General features: G+C 39.9%; 1 protein-coding gene across 3 annotated transcripts; it reads right to left on the reverse strand.

Annotated features, from left to right (window-relative positions):
* Window positions 1–280: 280 nt before the first annotated feature.
* heatr5b (HEAT repeat containing 5B) lies at window positions 281–17,490 on the reverse strand. Of its 3 annotated transcripts, none has more exons than XM_067525458.1 (36): window positions 17,359–17,490; window positions 16,636–16,845; window positions 16,325–16,536; window positions 15,819–15,927; window positions 15,483–15,632; window positions 14,833–15,004; window positions 14,576–14,733; window positions 14,194–14,488; window positions 12,573–12,728; window positions 12,062–12,312; window positions 11,804–11,915; window positions 11,553–11,705; window positions 11,370–11,469; window positions 11,074–11,183; window positions 10,828–10,991; window positions 10,427–10,602; window positions 10,159–10,264; window positions 9,859–10,049; window positions 9,540–9,699; window positions 9,094–9,283; window positions 8,752–8,921; window positions 8,516–8,663; window positions 8,247–8,426; window positions 7,869–8,117; window positions 7,082–7,263; window positions 6,907–6,975; window positions 6,203–6,382; window positions 5,846–6,086; window positions 5,489–5,725; window positions 5,162–5,289; window positions 4,259–4,403; window positions 3,795–4,067; window positions 3,161–3,385; window positions 2,904–3,055; window positions 2,583–2,796; window positions 281–1,336 (listed from the first exon to the last, which is right to left on the reverse strand). In XM_067525458.1, the coding sequence occupies exons 2-36, from the start codon at window positions 16,759–16,761 to the stop codon at window positions 1,029–1,031; spliced, it is 6,192 nt and encodes a 2,063-aa protein (XP_067381559.1). In that variant the 5' UTR covers window positions 16,762–16,845; window positions 17,359–17,490; the 3' UTR covers window positions 281–1,028. The 3 variants fall into 3 exon arrangements, with proteins under 3 accessions (XP_067381559.1, XP_067381565.1, XP_067381573.1); XM_067525464.1 differs by having other exon boundaries at window positions 14,239–14,488; window positions 16,636–16,800; window positions 17,359–17,452; XM_067525472.1 differs by having other exon boundaries at window positions 16,636–16,800; window positions 17,359–17,429.
* Window positions 17,491–17,508: the final 18 nt, after the last annotated feature.

Raw genomic sequence — 17,508 nt, forward strand, 5'->3', positions numbered from 1 at the left:
AGTGACGTCAGCGAACGCAGCCACGCCCACTCCATGTTGGCCGGTGGTGCTCGATTAGCTTACCCAGACTCCCCGGCAGAGCCTAGTGCCTATTTACTCGCGCACACGCACTAATTTCGACCTGAATCAATCGCCACTTTTACATTATGTTATGTGTGTGTTTGTGTGTGTATATATATATATATATATATATGTATATGTGTGTGTGTGTCTGCTTGTATTTCGTCGCCAAACAGCGTTTGTTTGTAAATTGTGCAACCAAATAAAGGCAATAGCACAATGAGGTTAAATCAACTTTATTCACATTTTTAGAAAGAGTGGAATTTTACACAGGCAGCCTACACTCACCAATTCATGAGGCTATTACACAGATCCATGGATCACAATCAGTTATATTAAAACCATTTGTATGATAAGCAACACCTACATTAAATTATGTAGTATTCCACAGTTATCAGGAGAGAAATGCACGGTCTATTGGAAAATGTTAATGTTTGCTTAAAACAACAGATGATGTGAAATGAATATTTTAAAAAAAAGCAAGCAAAAAACAAACAAAAAAAAAAACACACATCAGTAACAATCAACAGACCCTACTACCATTCACTGAAGCACAATGGTTGTGCCACATAAAAAAGGGTCTATTAAACACACACATTCACACACACGACGAAACTAAATAAATATATCTACCTGTGTTTCGACATCCCAATGAAAAATGTCATAGTAACTTAATGAGTTCTGGAAAAAAGTAAATTGTGTCCCTTTAAAAATGTGCAATAAATCTAGAAATAATACATTCGAACTATCAAAATTTCCCATAGACTTTAAAGTGAACATTCAAAAGCTTTCAAAAATATTTTTATAATTGTCTTATTGACTTCAAGGACGCCTTGTAGAATAAATTAAAGAATTCAGGAAACTGGAGTCGATGTAGATATGATATGCAGTTTTCTCTTTAAAAAAAAAACAAAAAAAAAAAACATGAAACTGGGCTATGACAGTTTGCAGTGCATTGTTGGGAGTGTTTAGAAGAAGCTTGTCTTGAGTTTGATGGTTGGTGCAGTTTGCACAGTTGGCTGAGCTTGCCTTGCTGCATCTTTAGCTTTGCTGCTAGCCTGATTGGCCCGTATAGCAGATTCCAGACGGATTTTAAGCTCAGGTGCTGCACCAATTACTATCTTGAAGGCTGCTGGATAGAGGGGGCCAATTCTCATTAAGTTCTGAAGTGCAAAATCATGCAGGCTTTTAGAGATTTGTGGTGCAGAGGAGATGGCATTTTCATCCAAAAGGTAGGAAACAAGGGTTGGTACAAGAAGAGCCAGCAACTGCACACCTATTAAACACATAAAACAATGAGAAATAAAAAAAACGGCAACCACAAACAGAAAAACTAATTTGAGCAGAAAAGCAATGTACAGTTCTAATTTCAATGAACACAAATGTATCTGAGGACACTGATTATCACAAAAGCTGGCTGATCATTATAGCACAGTCTGATATATTTCAGAATAAGCCAAAGTAACATAAAAGTAATCCAGATACAGTAAGTGACAGTATCTTAGTGAGTATATATTAGTGAATGTAGACTTAATGGCCACTTTATTAGGTACACCTGTACAATCTAATGCAATCCAATACAGCAGAAGATAAAGTTGTTTTAAATTTTGGCCCGGTATCCAAAACATTAGAACAATTTTTTTTCTGTGTTTATAATAAACAGAGAGTAGAATCATCACCTTTCTGACAGTTTTAACTGAAAAACTGAAAAATTATAAGCTTGTAAACGTGTAATTCATGGCAGATCTGCTGTTTTGGATTGTATTAGATTGTACAGGTGTACCTAATAAAGTGGTCAGTGAGTGTATATCAAATTTATCGAGGAATGCTAAGCGGTAGATACATTTTTTATTTGCTGGACTTATTCATGGTTAAGATATACTAGAATACTCAATTCGGACTAGGATAAAGACTGAATAGAAAATTATACCTCACAAAAAAAGAAAAAAATCAAACATTTAGTTTTCTCCAATGCTGCTTTCCTAGTCTTAGACTAAGTCTGAGACTTTATATTGCCAAGTAATTATTCAATTACTTAAGGAAACAATTGGTAGTTTGATTTGTAATGACAATAAGCAGTAGTTCCAAATGATAAATAATAATTTAAATAATAAAACCAATGTGTGATATATACTGTGGCACCACCTCCATATTATATACCCTTCTAAAAAAACAACTGAAAACTGATCAACAATGGCATAACACCTTAATGTAACAAAATCTATCAACTTTTGCAAGTATGCAGTGCCACTTGGTTAACAGAAGAAATAAATACAAGATCTGTCAGGAAAAAGTTGCAAAATGTTTAATTTTAAATTAACAATGCAAAAATAATAATATATGAAACAAACACTGGCTAAATCAGTACATGGATTCTAAATTTAGCATTCATTGATCTACTGCTCTAATCTGTGACAGCACACATCGAATGGCACTGAGCTACACTTTACTCTAATGGAGCTGAATACTTTAATGGACCAATCAACGCGCTTTATTGGTCCATTAAGCAAGGGCATACGTACGGTTCTGCTCTTCACCCATGCCAACCAGATTCTCCAGCACTCTGATGCCCTCCTGCACAGCGTGAAGCTCAGCAGCAGTCCCTGGCCGACTACGCTCCACTGCCTTCAGCTTCTCCACCATGAGTGGAGCCAAAGCATGGATGTATGGGGCAGACAGCGCACGACTGGAGTGCTGAAACACTGACAGCAGCAACTGATAACACCGGGCTTGAACCTGTGGCAAAAAAAAAAAAAAGAACTAACTAATTAAATTGGCCACACACAACTGGAAAACCTAATACACCTTTTGTTTACACACTTTTTGTACACTTAGGTCCTTACCCACGAGTCACTGGAGTTGAGGGCATTTCGGAAGCGTTCCATGCAGCCCTTCTGCAGGACGGTCACTCCAACAAGTTCATTGCTGGCCGACAGCAGGAAGAGTGTGATCGCTGTCAACATGCTGACTTGGTCCATGTCAGGTCTGGATTCATCTGCAGCAATACACATTAATGCAAACATAATTTTTTATTAATAATAGAAGTATTATGTCATAGGTTTTCCCCATCCTCACCCTCACAGAAAGGCATTTGCATTACCTGGATGTGAGTACTCAAGCACAGAGGCCAGGCTGCTCCTCACGAGCCCAGTCCACTGCGTCTGTGTGCTCTCCCCCCGGACCAATGGGGAGGTGATGATGGTCTTGATTCCCTGCAGGGCAGCTGACACAGGCACAGGCACAGAGTTGTCTGTAGTCTTAACTGCAGTTTCCTTCAGCACTCCAATGATTAGGAAGAGCACAGTAGGTAAGATGGTCATGCTTCCTATAAAACAAGACAAGAAACTGTGAGAAATGATAGTGAATCCAACACTGTTATGTCGATAATAATCATAGTTGTGCCTAATTGTACACATTTTTAATCATTATTTATTCAGGAAAGGTTCACTGACAGGCAGATTTTCTTTGAATGGAGCACAAAGCAACCACGACCGAATCTGGCTTTTTAGTGAGTTTATTTATAATTTATAATTATAATCGTTAAGCTAATCATAATTATATGCAAATCTTAACAGTGCAGAATGGAAACACTAATTGTTCTAAAAATAATAATAATTGGGATGAGGTGTTATCAGTACAGTGTGCAGATAGGATAGAAATGGGTGATTCTTTTGTATGTCCCTTTGTTTTTTTGTTTCACATGGTCTGTTGGAGCAGTTCGCCTCAGGCCTTACCCGCAGGAGAGCAGAGAGAGGGCAGTTCTGCCAGGATGGAAACTGTGTTAGCCACCAGGCGTGCACTTTCTTCGGGTAGTCGTTGAGGCCTGAATGGCACATGGCTGGGTGACTCTTTCACACGGGTATTCAGCTGCGGCAAGTGGCGGACCAGGATAAACACAAGCAACTCCATGGCTGCAAACACCAGAGACTTGCCAGGAACGAGTTCCCCTGTTTCTCCTCCTTCCCCTAGACTGGGCCGAGAGTCTTTCTCTCTTTCTTCTTCTTTGCCTGAACAACATGACACAGTGACCTACAAATCACTATAACTGAAATAATTTTACTATAAATATGAGACTTAACTTGCATCTTATTTTATATTACTATTTTTTGTTCAGTCATCATTTTCAGAATGTAACAGTATTTTAAGTGTAAAGTACTGTAATGTTAACAAGTCTGAGTCTCTAGTATGTGTTGCTGACCCTCGCTTGTTCTTTGTCGTTGCAGGTGGTCCTGTGCAGCCCTTAAGGTCTCCTGTACGACAGCTGTGACCTGGAGCTGTACTGCAGGAGGATCCCGGGTCAATAGCAGTCTGTGGAGCACGTTGAGGAGCTCCACTGCCAACAACTACCATAAGAAAAGAAACAAGGTGAAAAACTATATATTGTATATATTGATATTTAGAGACGGAAAATACAGTGTGTGTGTGTGTGTGTGTGTGTGTGTGTATATATATATATATATATCTCTCTCTCTCTCTCTCTCTCTCTCTCTCTCTCTCTCTCTCTCTCTCTAGCAGTGTGTGGCAATGTTTGAAATTGCAGTATACTTTTTTCGATTCCAAAGACAGAAAGGGACATGATGAGGCCGGCAACACTCATTTCCACAGAGCGATACAACTTTGCCTCTGTGACTTTGTAGGATCCAACATTTGTACCCTTTAAAGCCCTGAAATTCCCAGTAGTATTGTGTGTTGGTTAACTGTGTGATGGAGCACTGGTGTGAACCATGTCACCTTATAAAATCAGTAAATATCATATGATCCTGTTGTATTTAGCAGATACTGTACACTTTTGCCTTAACTTAGCATCACTGGTAAATCATCTGAAGTAGACCAATGCAATAAATACTGGAAGTTGTATTTAATAAAAGGACATTCATGAAATCCACTATTTTGTATTTGATACTTTGTATACCTTGTACGCTATTACACACCGTTTCCCATATTTTAGAATAATTATTTATATAGATTTCAATTTAAACTGTATGTCAAATATGTAATGCAGCATAGGGTTTAGACAGAATTACAGTTCTAAAGAAGTGGCATAATACATTCACCATTCTACTAACATCCAGATATTTTGCAGCCTGACTTGTGTTTTTACCTGGTCCTCTGCAATATGGGTCTTAGCACAAAGGGATTCAAGCAAAGTGCAAAGCGCTTGCAGGCAGGACATCACATGTTCAATGGGTTCCTCAGGCCGTGGGAAGCAAAGAAACTCTATACTGACACCTGAGAGACAGAACACAAAAATGCACTCGCACTGTAATTATTCTGTCTTTTTTTAATAACGTTTTTAAGAAAAAACTAAATCAGTTCCTGTTTGGTTTTTTTTTTTAAGTCTGACTGCAGTGTATTGGGAGCTCCTTCTGAGAAAAGCAAACTACTGCAAATGCTCTACACCACAGATGATTGCTCAGTGTCTATTTACCCAACATTAGATGCATCCTGTCTTGGACAGACTCCTCAAAGGTCTTTGTGGTGGAGGACGCTCCTTGTGGGAGGTTGGGAGCCTTTGAGGGAGGTGAGGTGACCTCTTCTTTCTCTTCATCAGCTCCAAACCCAGTGCTGCTAAGCCACAGGGCCACAGCATGCAGCACAGGGGCCCATGAGCTGCGATAGTGCAGCCTTGCTGTATCAATAGTCTCTGGAGTATAAAACGCTCCACCTGAACACAGACACACAAGTGTGGGAAAAAACTTTTATAACACTAACTAGCTAATAAAACTCAAAATTTTAAATATAACATTTTAGAAATATATTTGATCAACAAAGATATGTTGTGTACCATCAGGGGGCAGCTGACTGGAGAACTCAGCAGGAAGAGTGAGCAGAGCGTAATCCCGCAGCATGGCCAGCCAAAGGTGGCTCAGCGAAGGCAGCTCCGGCTGCACCAACGTGATAAGACTGTCAGGTGGAAGCACGTTTGCGCTCAGATCTTCCTCTTCTTCATCGTCATCTACACTTCTGACTGGCTTAGCTGGTTTAGATTCTGCCTCTTTTTTAATTTTCATCGCCACAACATAAACCTGTGCAAGAAGGCCAGAGTATACACTTTGATTTGTTATGTGCATTATTTGCAGCCTTAGTACAGCTGTAATAAGAAGTACGGGAAAATGCTCCGAGCAGGTTTTTCTGGTCTCACCTCAGCCCATGCTTTTAGCACAGCGAGTTTCTCCATCGTGGTAGCACTCTCACTGTACAGTTGACTGGATGAGCCCTTTCCAGCCTGGACCTTGTCCAGTGATGACACAAGCAAGTTGTGGACTCGCCGGAGGTCATTGAGGTCACTGACTACGCCGCTACCAATCCATGTACTACACACCTTTAAATACATAGAATTCAAAAGGGATAAACAATAAAAAATAATTTACAGTAAAGCACCCATGGACTCTCTTAAGTATTTATTTTTAAAGAAAGTTGTGAAAGTTGATAAGGCATCCAAGAGCACATGAGGGAGGGTAGTCAAAGATCAGTTAATAACTGTTAAGACTGACGTGCTGGGACTATTTATGCTTTTAGTTAATAAAAGGAAGCAAAAGGGTCTCTGGGCAAAAGAACATTTTTTTTTCTTAACACTAGTGACAGGTATGTTTGTTTTTCCTCATACTACACATTGGTCCACAAAGTCAAAGAGTATTAACACAAAAGAGCCTATACTGCTAAGTTTTAAGGGTATTTGAACTCACTGTGCAGTAGTGATTAACTGCCAATAGTTACAGTACAAGCAGAGCTGGTTGCTAGGTCCTAAATGTGTTTCTCCATTCCTGAAGTTTGCAATTGAAGCAGGTTTGTGAGGTTGGTTCTTTAAATGAACATTACAGGAGAAAAAACTTAAAAATATCTTACCTGGCAAGCTTTAGCGGTGATGTCAGATGGTGTATCAGGTGAAAATGCAGGTCGAAGAGCAGCTCCAACCTAAATGTATATATAAATTGTTGGTTTACATCTTAAACTGGTTTTACATTTACTGTTTATTTTGGCCCTTTATATGATAGTACAGTTTGATGTGTTTTTGACTCACGTTGGCCTGGTATTGTTCCAGGATAACATGGCCCGGGAACTCAGGCTCCGGTACAGATGCAAACTTTTTAATGATGTCCTCCAGGGCCTGCAAGCCGGCCATCCTCAGCTGGTTACTGTGGTCTGTGGCTGCCATAAAGGCCATGCGGATGAGGTCAGACAAATGGAGAACCAACAAATCTCCTACACAAACAGAGAAACGGAGGATTGTGTGCTCGGTGAGAAGCTGCATATTATAAAATTTATAACACAATTTCTGTAAAATTTAAAATATCAAACTTTATACAAATCATAACTTTAAAACATAAATTTAACAGCTACTGTTGTTTTATTTATTTGCGAATCTGCTGCACATTTTTTAATAAGAATTAATTTAACATTAAATACATGCAGTGAATTCTGTGACTCAGCATTTATAGATTTTAAGGATGAAACCTACAGTAATTAAGTGCACCTTTGAAGACATTAGTTTGAAACATCTACATACAGACCAACTATCCACTCACTCCAAATCAATACATTTGGCTCAGTTGCCTTCTAAACTGTAAATTTACTACATCTGCTGTTACATTACAGCCTATAGACTGCTACCTTATTTCAGAGGAGTTTATACACATTGTGAAAAAAATATTTAAAACCAAATGGATTTTTTGGGATGTGGAGTTGCTCAGCCAAAACAATAAATCAAACGTAAACTGGACTGACAAAGGATTAAAGAGGGTATAAATCAATAATAAATCTTTAAGCGAAATTGAGCTACTCTTCTCTGGCAGTATGGTAAATGCTACCTTTGGGGTTCCTGGCTTTTGCAGAGCGAGCAGTTGCCAGGTCGAAATGTGCTTTGTCTGCGTTCTCGCAAAGCAAAATGATGCGGCACAAGCAATCTGCAGCAAACACCCGCGTAACCCAGCGTGGAGCTACGGAGGGCTTGGACTCTTCACCCAGGCCCGTGAACATTGTGTCATCGTCCATCTCATCTTTTTTCTCTGAATCTTCCTCATCTTTTTCCACCTCAAATGCAAGAGCTCCTCCTACATCTGAAAGAGGAGATGGATAATTTATTGATGTCAAAGAAACAATCATGTCCATGGTTTTAAGTAATGCCAACTTCATTGTCTGTACTTCAAAATGTTAATGTGTCACGTTTTGTCATTTGGTAGACCTACCTGTAGTTGCTGCCAGGACATCCTTGCAGAGTTTTAGCCAGTGAGAAAGCTTTTCCACAGCAAGAGAAGACAGCATGTGCCCCAGGGTGTCATGGATATCAGAACACAACTTCCTGTCTGTCTCCCGATCCAGCATGCCAAACAGAACACCCTCCAAACCAGTCTCTGTGATGTTCAAATCTGACCGAGAAACAAAAATCAGCACCACAATTGTTACAGTGTCTGACTGAGGTATACTGATTAAATAGGTCATCAGGCTTTGTACTCACTGATTGTGGTGTTGTCTTTGTTGTCTCCTGATCGCTTTGCCATGGTCATGGCATACTCACAGACTTCTGCAGCTTCTCTCTGGGCAAGCTGTCTCAAACAGGCCACGGCGGCACGACGCAGCAACAGGTGAGAGCTGCACAGGTGCACCTGCAAATATCCCAGAAGGAAAATATGACAAGAATTAAGACAGAGTTTAACTATATTAATTGTTTTGTCTGAAAGGTATATGTCTTACACAGAGACAAGGCACCAAGCTGGACAGGTTGACATGGCGTGGAGCGAACATGTGTAGCTGCTGTAGACATGAAATGGCTGCTGCTTGCACAAGAGAATCAGAGTGGTCCTGCATTATGGCACAGCCAACCAGGCAGGATGAGCGGATGGTGGAGATAGTGGCTCCATTTCCTAGCAAACGCAATGACACAGAGTAGGTAGATAGAGGAAAAGGAAACAGCATTTGATAACACTGACACCTATTGGCCAGGAAATGGTATTTTAGATTTTTAAAGAAAAAAGTCAAATGACAACATAAAGAGTTATTGAACAAGGTTTGGGATGTTGTTTCTTCTACTGGTACCCTGTAATTCTGGTCCCACAGTGGTGATGAGAGCACCCAGACAGCGGCCCAAACACTGGTGCACTTCTGTATGAGATGGGGGCACAGTGAGGAGCAGTGTGAGCACAAGAGACAGGGTGGGCTCCACGTAGCCTCTGTACATGGGACCACTGGAGTCCACGATCAGAGCCAGAGAGTGCAAAGCCCATGTCTGCCAAAAAGCACAGACAATATCTGAATTAGGACTGGATATAGTACTAATGGTGAACCCAAATCTTGATGTTTGTAATTTAGATTGTGTATAGTATGAAATTAAATACAAAATCAAAACTACATGTACATACAAGTTAATTAAACTTTAATTCAGTTAAAATCGAAGAATCTGCATCAACAAAAGATATTAAAATAACCTCAACTATGAGAGAATTGTAACATACAGTATGTTCTTGCTGAGTAATACATTGTACCTGGACCTCGTGAGAGGACCCATCCTGGGCCAGTGCCAACAGGATGCTGACGCTGGTCTTTAAGTGCTGGCCAGAGCCAATTCCTCCGACATATCGATGCAGACAGCCGAGAGCCAGCGAATGGCCCGTCCTTGAAACTACATCACGAGCCGACTTCAGTCTAGAGGAGAGATATTAATCACAACATTGAAGCCAAGGGCAAAAAGGTAGTTAAAGAGTCCTTGATTGTAATAATGCTGTGTTGACCAAGTCTCCGTGATCTCACCAGGTAAAAAGGACTTAAAAATAAGAATATAAAATACACATATAAAACACCTACTTGTCAAAACTTGTTTGTGCCATTCTGGCAATAAAAGTAGCCTCTCCCACCACCTGAGCCATCCTGCCCAGTGCCTCTCCAGCAGCACAGCGCAGTATGGGGTTTGGATTGTCCAACGCACCCATCACTAGGGCTAGGGCAGACTTACGTACCTCCTCAGGACCCAGAGTACTTTTGTTCTCTGCCAGACCCTGAAAGGAAGCAATAAATACAACATTTCAATAATAAGTATATTATACCTAAATGATAAAACATGATATTTCGGTTTCCTTTAAGAGGATATAAAGAAAGTTTTCACACCTTGAGAGCACTAAGTACTGCAGTAAAGATGTTCAGTTGAACTGCCTGCTGTCGAACTCCTTTAGCCTGCTTTATACACTCTGCAAAGTGGTCTAACATCTGCAGCCTGAACCATATACAAAGTTGGGAACAATTAATTGTAAACAGGCAGATCAGAAATATTAATAGTGGGAGAGTGAATGCAAACATAAAAAATACAATAGGAGAACAAAACAAAAAAAAATCAAGTATGGCCATATTTTGATGCATCAGCTAAACCTGTGCTTACCGGTGTTTGAAAGAGACATGAGGGAAAACCACACCAAACAGGGCCACTGAAGCGTCAATGACTGACACACCCAATGGAAGAGGCCCAGGGATGGCTTCACCTACAGGGATACGCAGGTATATAGAAGAGGGATCATGTTCCAGTGCTCCACTGCCAGATGCACTATTAGGCTGCAACTGTTGAGGGACAGTGATATAGTAATATTAACACCAACAGCACAGCCAAACTTTGCATAGTGTCCAAGAAATCGGACAAATATAGCAGAGATAGTTGCTGTTTGCAATTAAGATGAGAATTTCTGTTGTAGGAAAAATAGCCAAACAAAAGGATTTACATTTCTTTAGAGATGATTTACCACTACTGTCTTTGGATTCCTTACATTATAGGTAACTTTAACTCACCTGATCTTCTATAGACTTGTGGTCAGTCTCCTGCAACCAGGAGCCCATTAGCACACTGTCATCATAGTGACAGAGAGAGCGTAGTAAAGAGGTGGTGGTGTTGGCTGAGTTGTCAGTCAAAGTGAATTCAGCCACTAGCTCCCTCAGGAGGGCATTGAAGCTGCCTACATGAGAAGATGATAGGGTTTAAAACACCTTCTATATGTTCTTACTTATGCCTTGCAAAAAAATGTATATGTGTGTTACCTTCATAGGTCTTGGGAGGCAGCAGAGCCAGGATGTCGTATAACCTGAGCCTCACCATTGCTGCACTTGCTTTTAAATGAGCACCATGGACTTTAATGATGGCAGGCACCCTGACAAAGAGTGACAATAAGACACTAATTAAATATACAAACTGAAAACTGTGAAAGAAAAGGAGATTATAATGGGTTAGTATCACACATGGCAAAATAAATAATTTGAACTAAAGTCCTGAAATCTCGCAACAAACACAAAATATATGTCCGTATTTGTATAATGTTTAACAGCATCACACTCACTGGGACATCATGGTCATAGCACATTCAATGGGAGTCATCAGTCTACGGATCACATCTTCTGTAAGGAGCTCAGGACAGTGGGCCACAAAACTACGCATGGCTACAGAAGACGGAGTGTTGGTCAGAAACGTGTCTGCTGACTTTTCAAAACATGTGAAGGTAAATGGGAAGGTGTGTTTTTACCGCACAGTGCTCCGGCTCGACCCTCCAGAGTCACCTGCCAAGTGAAGGAGTCTCCTCTTGCTTTTTCTGCCTCCAGCTCCTTCTGGGAGCGAGGAAACACATTCCTCCATAGAAGCAGCATCTTGGGAAGGTGATAGCGAACAAGGGACGAACCTGGTAACACATGCAAAGAAGATGTGGTGGTCATATGTGGTGGTCATGCTGGTTGGAGGTAGAATTGCCAAGAAATAGGAAATGGCTGGTACACTCACCCAGAGTCATGAGTGCCCCCAGCAGCAGCCATCCAGCCTGTGTGCGTTGCAGAGACAGTCGACTATTCTGAGCAGCTGTACGGAGGAGGTCTTCAGCTATACTCACAACTAACTAGAAGAAAAGAACACAGGTCAGTCTTTATATCTTTATCAAACAATGAGCGTGCTATAGTTGATCAGTGAGGGTGAAGATTCACAGTAACAAACAAGAAGGAACCAGCAGGAGTAATGATCTGTGTGTCGTTAGGGGCCACATACCTTGCCCTTTGAGTGGGGGATACCCAGTGGACACTGATGTACACCTCCCAGCAGAGCAGCCATAGCAAAGCTGTACCCGCTCACAGCCTCAGGTGAACTCTTCAAGTTGTTGATTCTCTCTGCACAGCGGTCCAGCAGTGGGGTCAACTGATAGGGCAACGCCACGGCAACACAACGCAGGCACCATGCAGCTGCCAAACGAGCTGCCATGCTTGGGTGCAGCAGTACTGATGTCACAGTTTCAAGAAGTCCTGGGAAGAAATCATGGTCTTGAATATGATTTCATTTTTCATTTTTAATATAGTCAGTCTAAATGTATTCCTTCTGACTGGAAGTAAAGAACAGTGCAAGCAGAAAGTTTTCCTGTTGAATGAATAATTACAGTTAATGTTAAAACATAGAACAAAATGTACAAACATGGTTACTGTCTCTAACCCGGCTTGTGTTTACTTAAACTTGACAGCACTAAAACAGATGCATCATATGATGTTTAATATTTTGTAAGTCCCACCTATAGAGGGTTCTTGGATGAGTGGGGAAGCTGTGGCACTCAAGCTCTGAACTAGACTACCCAGCTCTTTCAGTGCACACACCATAACATGCTGGCTGGCAGAGACATCAGCTGCCCCTGCCTTGTTCTCTCCACTGATGTCATTCACAACTGCCTCTGGAAAAATGTAGCAGAAAAACAGAAGCAAACACAGAGAGCGCGTCAGTAGAAAATGAAATAAAAAACATTACATGATTACCAACAGCAAAACTATGGCTACATAGTGTTGTTAAGTTATTAAAAGCCTTTAAGTTTTTTAAAAGTAAGTAAGTTAAACTTATCACATAAAAATACAGTATTTTATACTTAATACATTATTCAGAATGTATATAGCACTGATGGATAAGGTAGCACACAACCAAAGGCAACTTGATATTGTTAATAATAATCCTCTGGAACTATTAAATAAATATGTTGTAGGTTTTAACTGACTGGCCACATTAGGCCATTCGTTGCTGTCACATTAATCTGAAATCTTTTGCAACTACTGCACAAACCTATTACAAAAGAAGAGCACGCTGTTCTATGTGCCAACACCTCAGAGCTCTGGGGATTTTTATATACAAAAAAGAATAAATATGGAAAAAGTGACTATGTTTTTATTAAAGGATAAAGGAGACAGAAGAAAAAAGCGCCCCTCTATCGGACATTTATCATTACCTAAAATCCTCAGAGCTCTGAACAGGCAACAATCAAGCCAGATGATACTTAAGGAAAAGATCTATGAAAGCAGTTTACAAGGTGCTATTGAACTGTGGTAGTTTTTTAAGCTTAGCAAATAAATGTTCTTATACTTATAGCATTAAGGTTTTTGTGTTTTAATTTTGAATTTGTAGTTTTACACATTAAGCTGATGAACAAGATACAAGCACCAAATACAGTGAAGAGCCTAAAACCGAATTCCTGACAGACACCAACATTCAACATCATTTTCAAATAATATTTAAAATTCATTAAGTCAAGTCAAGTTAAATTCATTAACACTGTAGGCTTCACATATTTTGAAGGTCGCAAAGCAAATCAGAGTAAGAATCATCCTTTTAGGAAGTGATTTTAAATTGATTGGTTTGTTGTTGTAGTAACAAATAATAAAAATAGGTTGTAACTTAAACAAAAACAGAAATGTTTCTGGGGGGACCAAATGGATTTGTCCTAATGTCTGATTTTAGTGGCACATGCAGGTTTTATGCTGAGGTAAGCCAGATGTCAACAGTCAGAGAGAGTTATGTTTTCTGCCCCTCAGGGATTGTAATGCAATAACAGAATGTGAATTTACAGGCAGACAGCCATGAAAGATATGCATTAATACAAGCTTGAGTAACTCAAATGCTGAGCTGGCTAATGGTGGGTAATTCTACTGACATATGATGTTGCTTGTGGTTAAAAAAAAATTGTAAAGAAAGATGAACTGTTTCAAAAGAGAAAAAGAGCAGAAAGCAAGAAACATGAAAAGCCATTTGCATACATAAGGGTGAAAATAAAAAAAAACTATTTCCTACACAGCACAAGCGCAAACCATGCAAAGATTTTGAAAGCTGAATAAAGAAAGAATTAAAGGTGATAATAATGGATGAGTACTTACTCTGTAATGCTCTGAACCGAGATATTTCCCCCCCATCCTCCTTACCCACAGCCCTCATTTGCTTGCTGATGGCTTGGCAGATTTCTTTGCCGGCTGCAATTTGCGCTTTCTCTCCGAGCAAGCCTCCCAGGGTGGCGCGCAACATGAAGGAGACACAGCGGCGCGAGTACACAGCCTCGACGTGTGTCTGTGTTGCCCGTGGATGAGACACTAAGTCCAAAACATGTGACAGGAATGTGGCAAAGTTGCGCTCAAGCCACTGACCACCAAGCGAAGTCACAAACACAACATAGGCCTAAGGAAGATGAAGAAAGATTATATTATGTAAAGTGTATAAATCAGAAAATGTGGGCTTCTTGTTCATCTTGAGAAGTCACCTCACCTGTGTAACGCCCACCCGCACTTCCCTGCTCACAGAGCCTCCACCCTTCAACATCTCCCCTCCACTCTTTAGGAAGCCAGATCCACCACGCAGGAAACCTGTGGCCATTAGCTCCAGCACTTCTTCCAGAGTGGCTCGCTTCACATTCTGGCGCATCACTGATGGAAAAAAGGCCATTAATATGCAAAGTGACAAGTAAATGATAAGTGATGTGGAAGATGAACGCCTACTGTACACAAATAAATTCTTGAACCTACCAGCCGCTTGTTTGGGCATCAAAGCGGTGGCCATGACTGTCCCCAGCAGTTTGGCCACTGCTACACGAACACCATAGTTGGATCCTTCCAGCGCTTTAAAACACAAAGTGGCCACATTCTCCAGCTCTGTGGTCCACATAAACACCGCCTCATTCTGCAGCTCCAACAAGCACTGACCAAATAAACAATGCAAAAAAAGTAAGAGCAAAAACTGAGTCATTTTAGTAATATATGCATTTCACAAAAAGAGGAAACATCTCCTGTCTTATTCACTGTTGCACAACCAACTACCCTTTAAGAGCAAATATGGTATAATATTAGTGTAATAAGGCAATAATGATTAAATTTACATAATATATTCATGATACATACAAACAACATGGATGCTTAGTTAATTACAATATATATGTAACACAACTTCTACTATATAGTACATGTTGTGTGTGTATATATAAAAAACTGGTGTCATGTTTTGTAAAAGAGAAAACAACTTTCACAATAGGGAGGAGATTTGCACAACACATCTAAGTTTGATCAACAAAAAACAACAAAATAAGTTAGAGGTCATTTTTATCTAATGACAGAGTTGTCTCCTTCTAACTATCCCATAAACAACAAATTGGATCAAATTTGTTAAATCCTTCACCAACCTTTGCTACTGCACAGCGTACAGCCATGGACCTATCTGTGAGCAGAGATCGTGCATTCTTGTAGATATCCCTGTGACATGAAGCTGCAGCTCCACCCAGTCCACTGAGCACCTTCTGGAGGCTGAGGAGGATTTCTCCTCTGCCTTGTGACTAGATCAATAAAGTATAAGTAGTAACAATATGAATAAAATTGATTCGTTTTTGAAAATATGTAGTTTAGTTCATATTTTCTTCTATATTCAATCATACATTCTGACTTCATACATCTCTGCTATAGAACAGGGGAAAACCATTAACCATTTTAAGTACCCAAATATGTTCTCTTAAAACACATACCTCTGCACTCTTTAATGCCTTCAATAGATTATTAATGGTGTCTGGAAAGGAGCTTCCCAGCATCCTGCCCATCTTTTCATAAAAAGCTCCAACACATGCCACAGCAGCACTACAAGAAAAATTACTTTGTTATCGCATTATGCATTACAATAAAAGTATACATTATAGATCACTTTACTTTATTTGATGAAAATGCTATTAAAATATTTGCATTATTTGTTAGATTTAGCACACATGTCCAAACACGTCTACACTGTAGAATTGTAGCTTAGGAGGCAGCACTAAAGGCCTAAACTTTGTGTGTACTAAAACCCTTTCAAATACCACTGATGCAGCTTCATGTACACATAATTTCCTCTTTTAAATATGAAACATCATTCTGCAGATTAAACATTTGGGTTAACTCCTAATACTGCTGATGGTGGGTCTAAAGTATTTGTCCAAAATTGCAAATGTATATGATCGTAGGCAATTATAATGACACTGCGTTAAAAATAGGACCTCACAGTTTTGTAGGCAAGTATGCAGGTGTGTCATCCTTGCTTTTAATGATGTCATTGCATTTATCCAGAGTTTGGAAAACTGTGAAGGTATCGCCAATGCTGTAGAGGGTAGCAAGGTTTTTGGCCAACAGCTTTCTTGTTGGTGGACCAGGGGCACTGCTGATCAGTCCTGTCAGTTGTTCCACCAGCTTCTTTTGCTTCTCCTTTACATCAACCTGCCATTCAAGCAAAGAGTTAGAAAGAAAAAAAAAAAATCACAAACTGCAATTACTGAAAGGGCCTGAGGAAAACAACTGTGAAATTTGTATAGTCACCTTATTTGCTGCCACCAGCACTTTATCCAAGAAGCGGAGCCATTCAAAGATAAAGACAGGCCTCTTTGCTTCAGTAATTTGGGCCAAGGCATCTTCATTAAGCAGCAAACTGTGAGCCAGCTCCATGGCAAGAACCTTATAGTACAATTCTGTACCGCGTCGTCTCTGCAAATGTTATAATGGGAGGTGTGTTCTGTAAATCTTCGCCGCCTAGTGTGATTGGAATCACACGTAAAAAGCGTCATATAATAAAGCACAACTTGATACCTTAAATTTGCGGATCATAATATCTAAAATTTATCCGAAATTAAAAGCCATTAAGTCCTACTAAAACACATGTGGACATTAATTTAAATAACTGCGGTAATGTGAGCCGAATGCACAATAAGTTACACAACTAAATAAAATTACACAGCTATAGCAGCTATCAATGCTTGACTGATAGGCATTTTAAATTTCGTTCTAATGTGACATGTAAAATGTAGCAAATTAAAATATGACAGCAATTAAAGCATTTTAGTTGCTGCTGTGTTGACAGCTATCTGCCTCCAGCTGTTTGATAGACGAGCTGGTTAGCCACATAATCTAGCTAGCGACAACGAGGAACATGCTAACCTAAAGTACCTAAATAGAGCTGTAGCTGTCATATTTTAAAATATTTGCATGTTTGGAAACACGTTTACCTAAAATATGGGACATTTTAAATCAAATCGTTCATCTTACTTGTGTTTCGATAACCCAGGATAAATGACGACGAGTATCGGCGGTGTCGCGTTCAAGTTTGTCCGATGTGAAACCAAGGAAATGTGCTAAGAACCTTCAGCTTAAACATTATCAACATAAATAAATGAATTTATATCTATTATTTTTGTC

Source organism: Channa argus, chromosome 1, assembly GCF_033026475.1.
Source record: "Channa argus isolate prfri chromosome 1, Channa argus male v1.0, whole genome shotgun sequence".
Classification (NCBI taxonomy): domain Eukaryota; kingdom Metazoa; phylum Chordata; class Actinopteri; order Anabantiformes; family Channidae; genus Channa; species Channa argus.

Bases quoted from the DNA above. Each gene is read 5' to 3' on its own strand.
- heatr5b (XM_067525458.1), bottom strand. From the start codon at position 16,761: ATGGAGCTGGCTCACAGTTTGCTGCTTAATGAAGATGCCTTGGCCCAA. The intron at 14,489-14,575 runs GTGAGGTGACTT...CATCTTCCTTAG, and splicing joins TGCGGGTGGGCGTTACACAG to GCCTATGTTGTGTTTGTGAC. The intron at 3,056-3,160 runs GTAATGCAAATG...GTATTGCTGCAG, and splicing joins GCTTGAGTACTCACATCCAG to ATGAATCCAGACCTGACATG.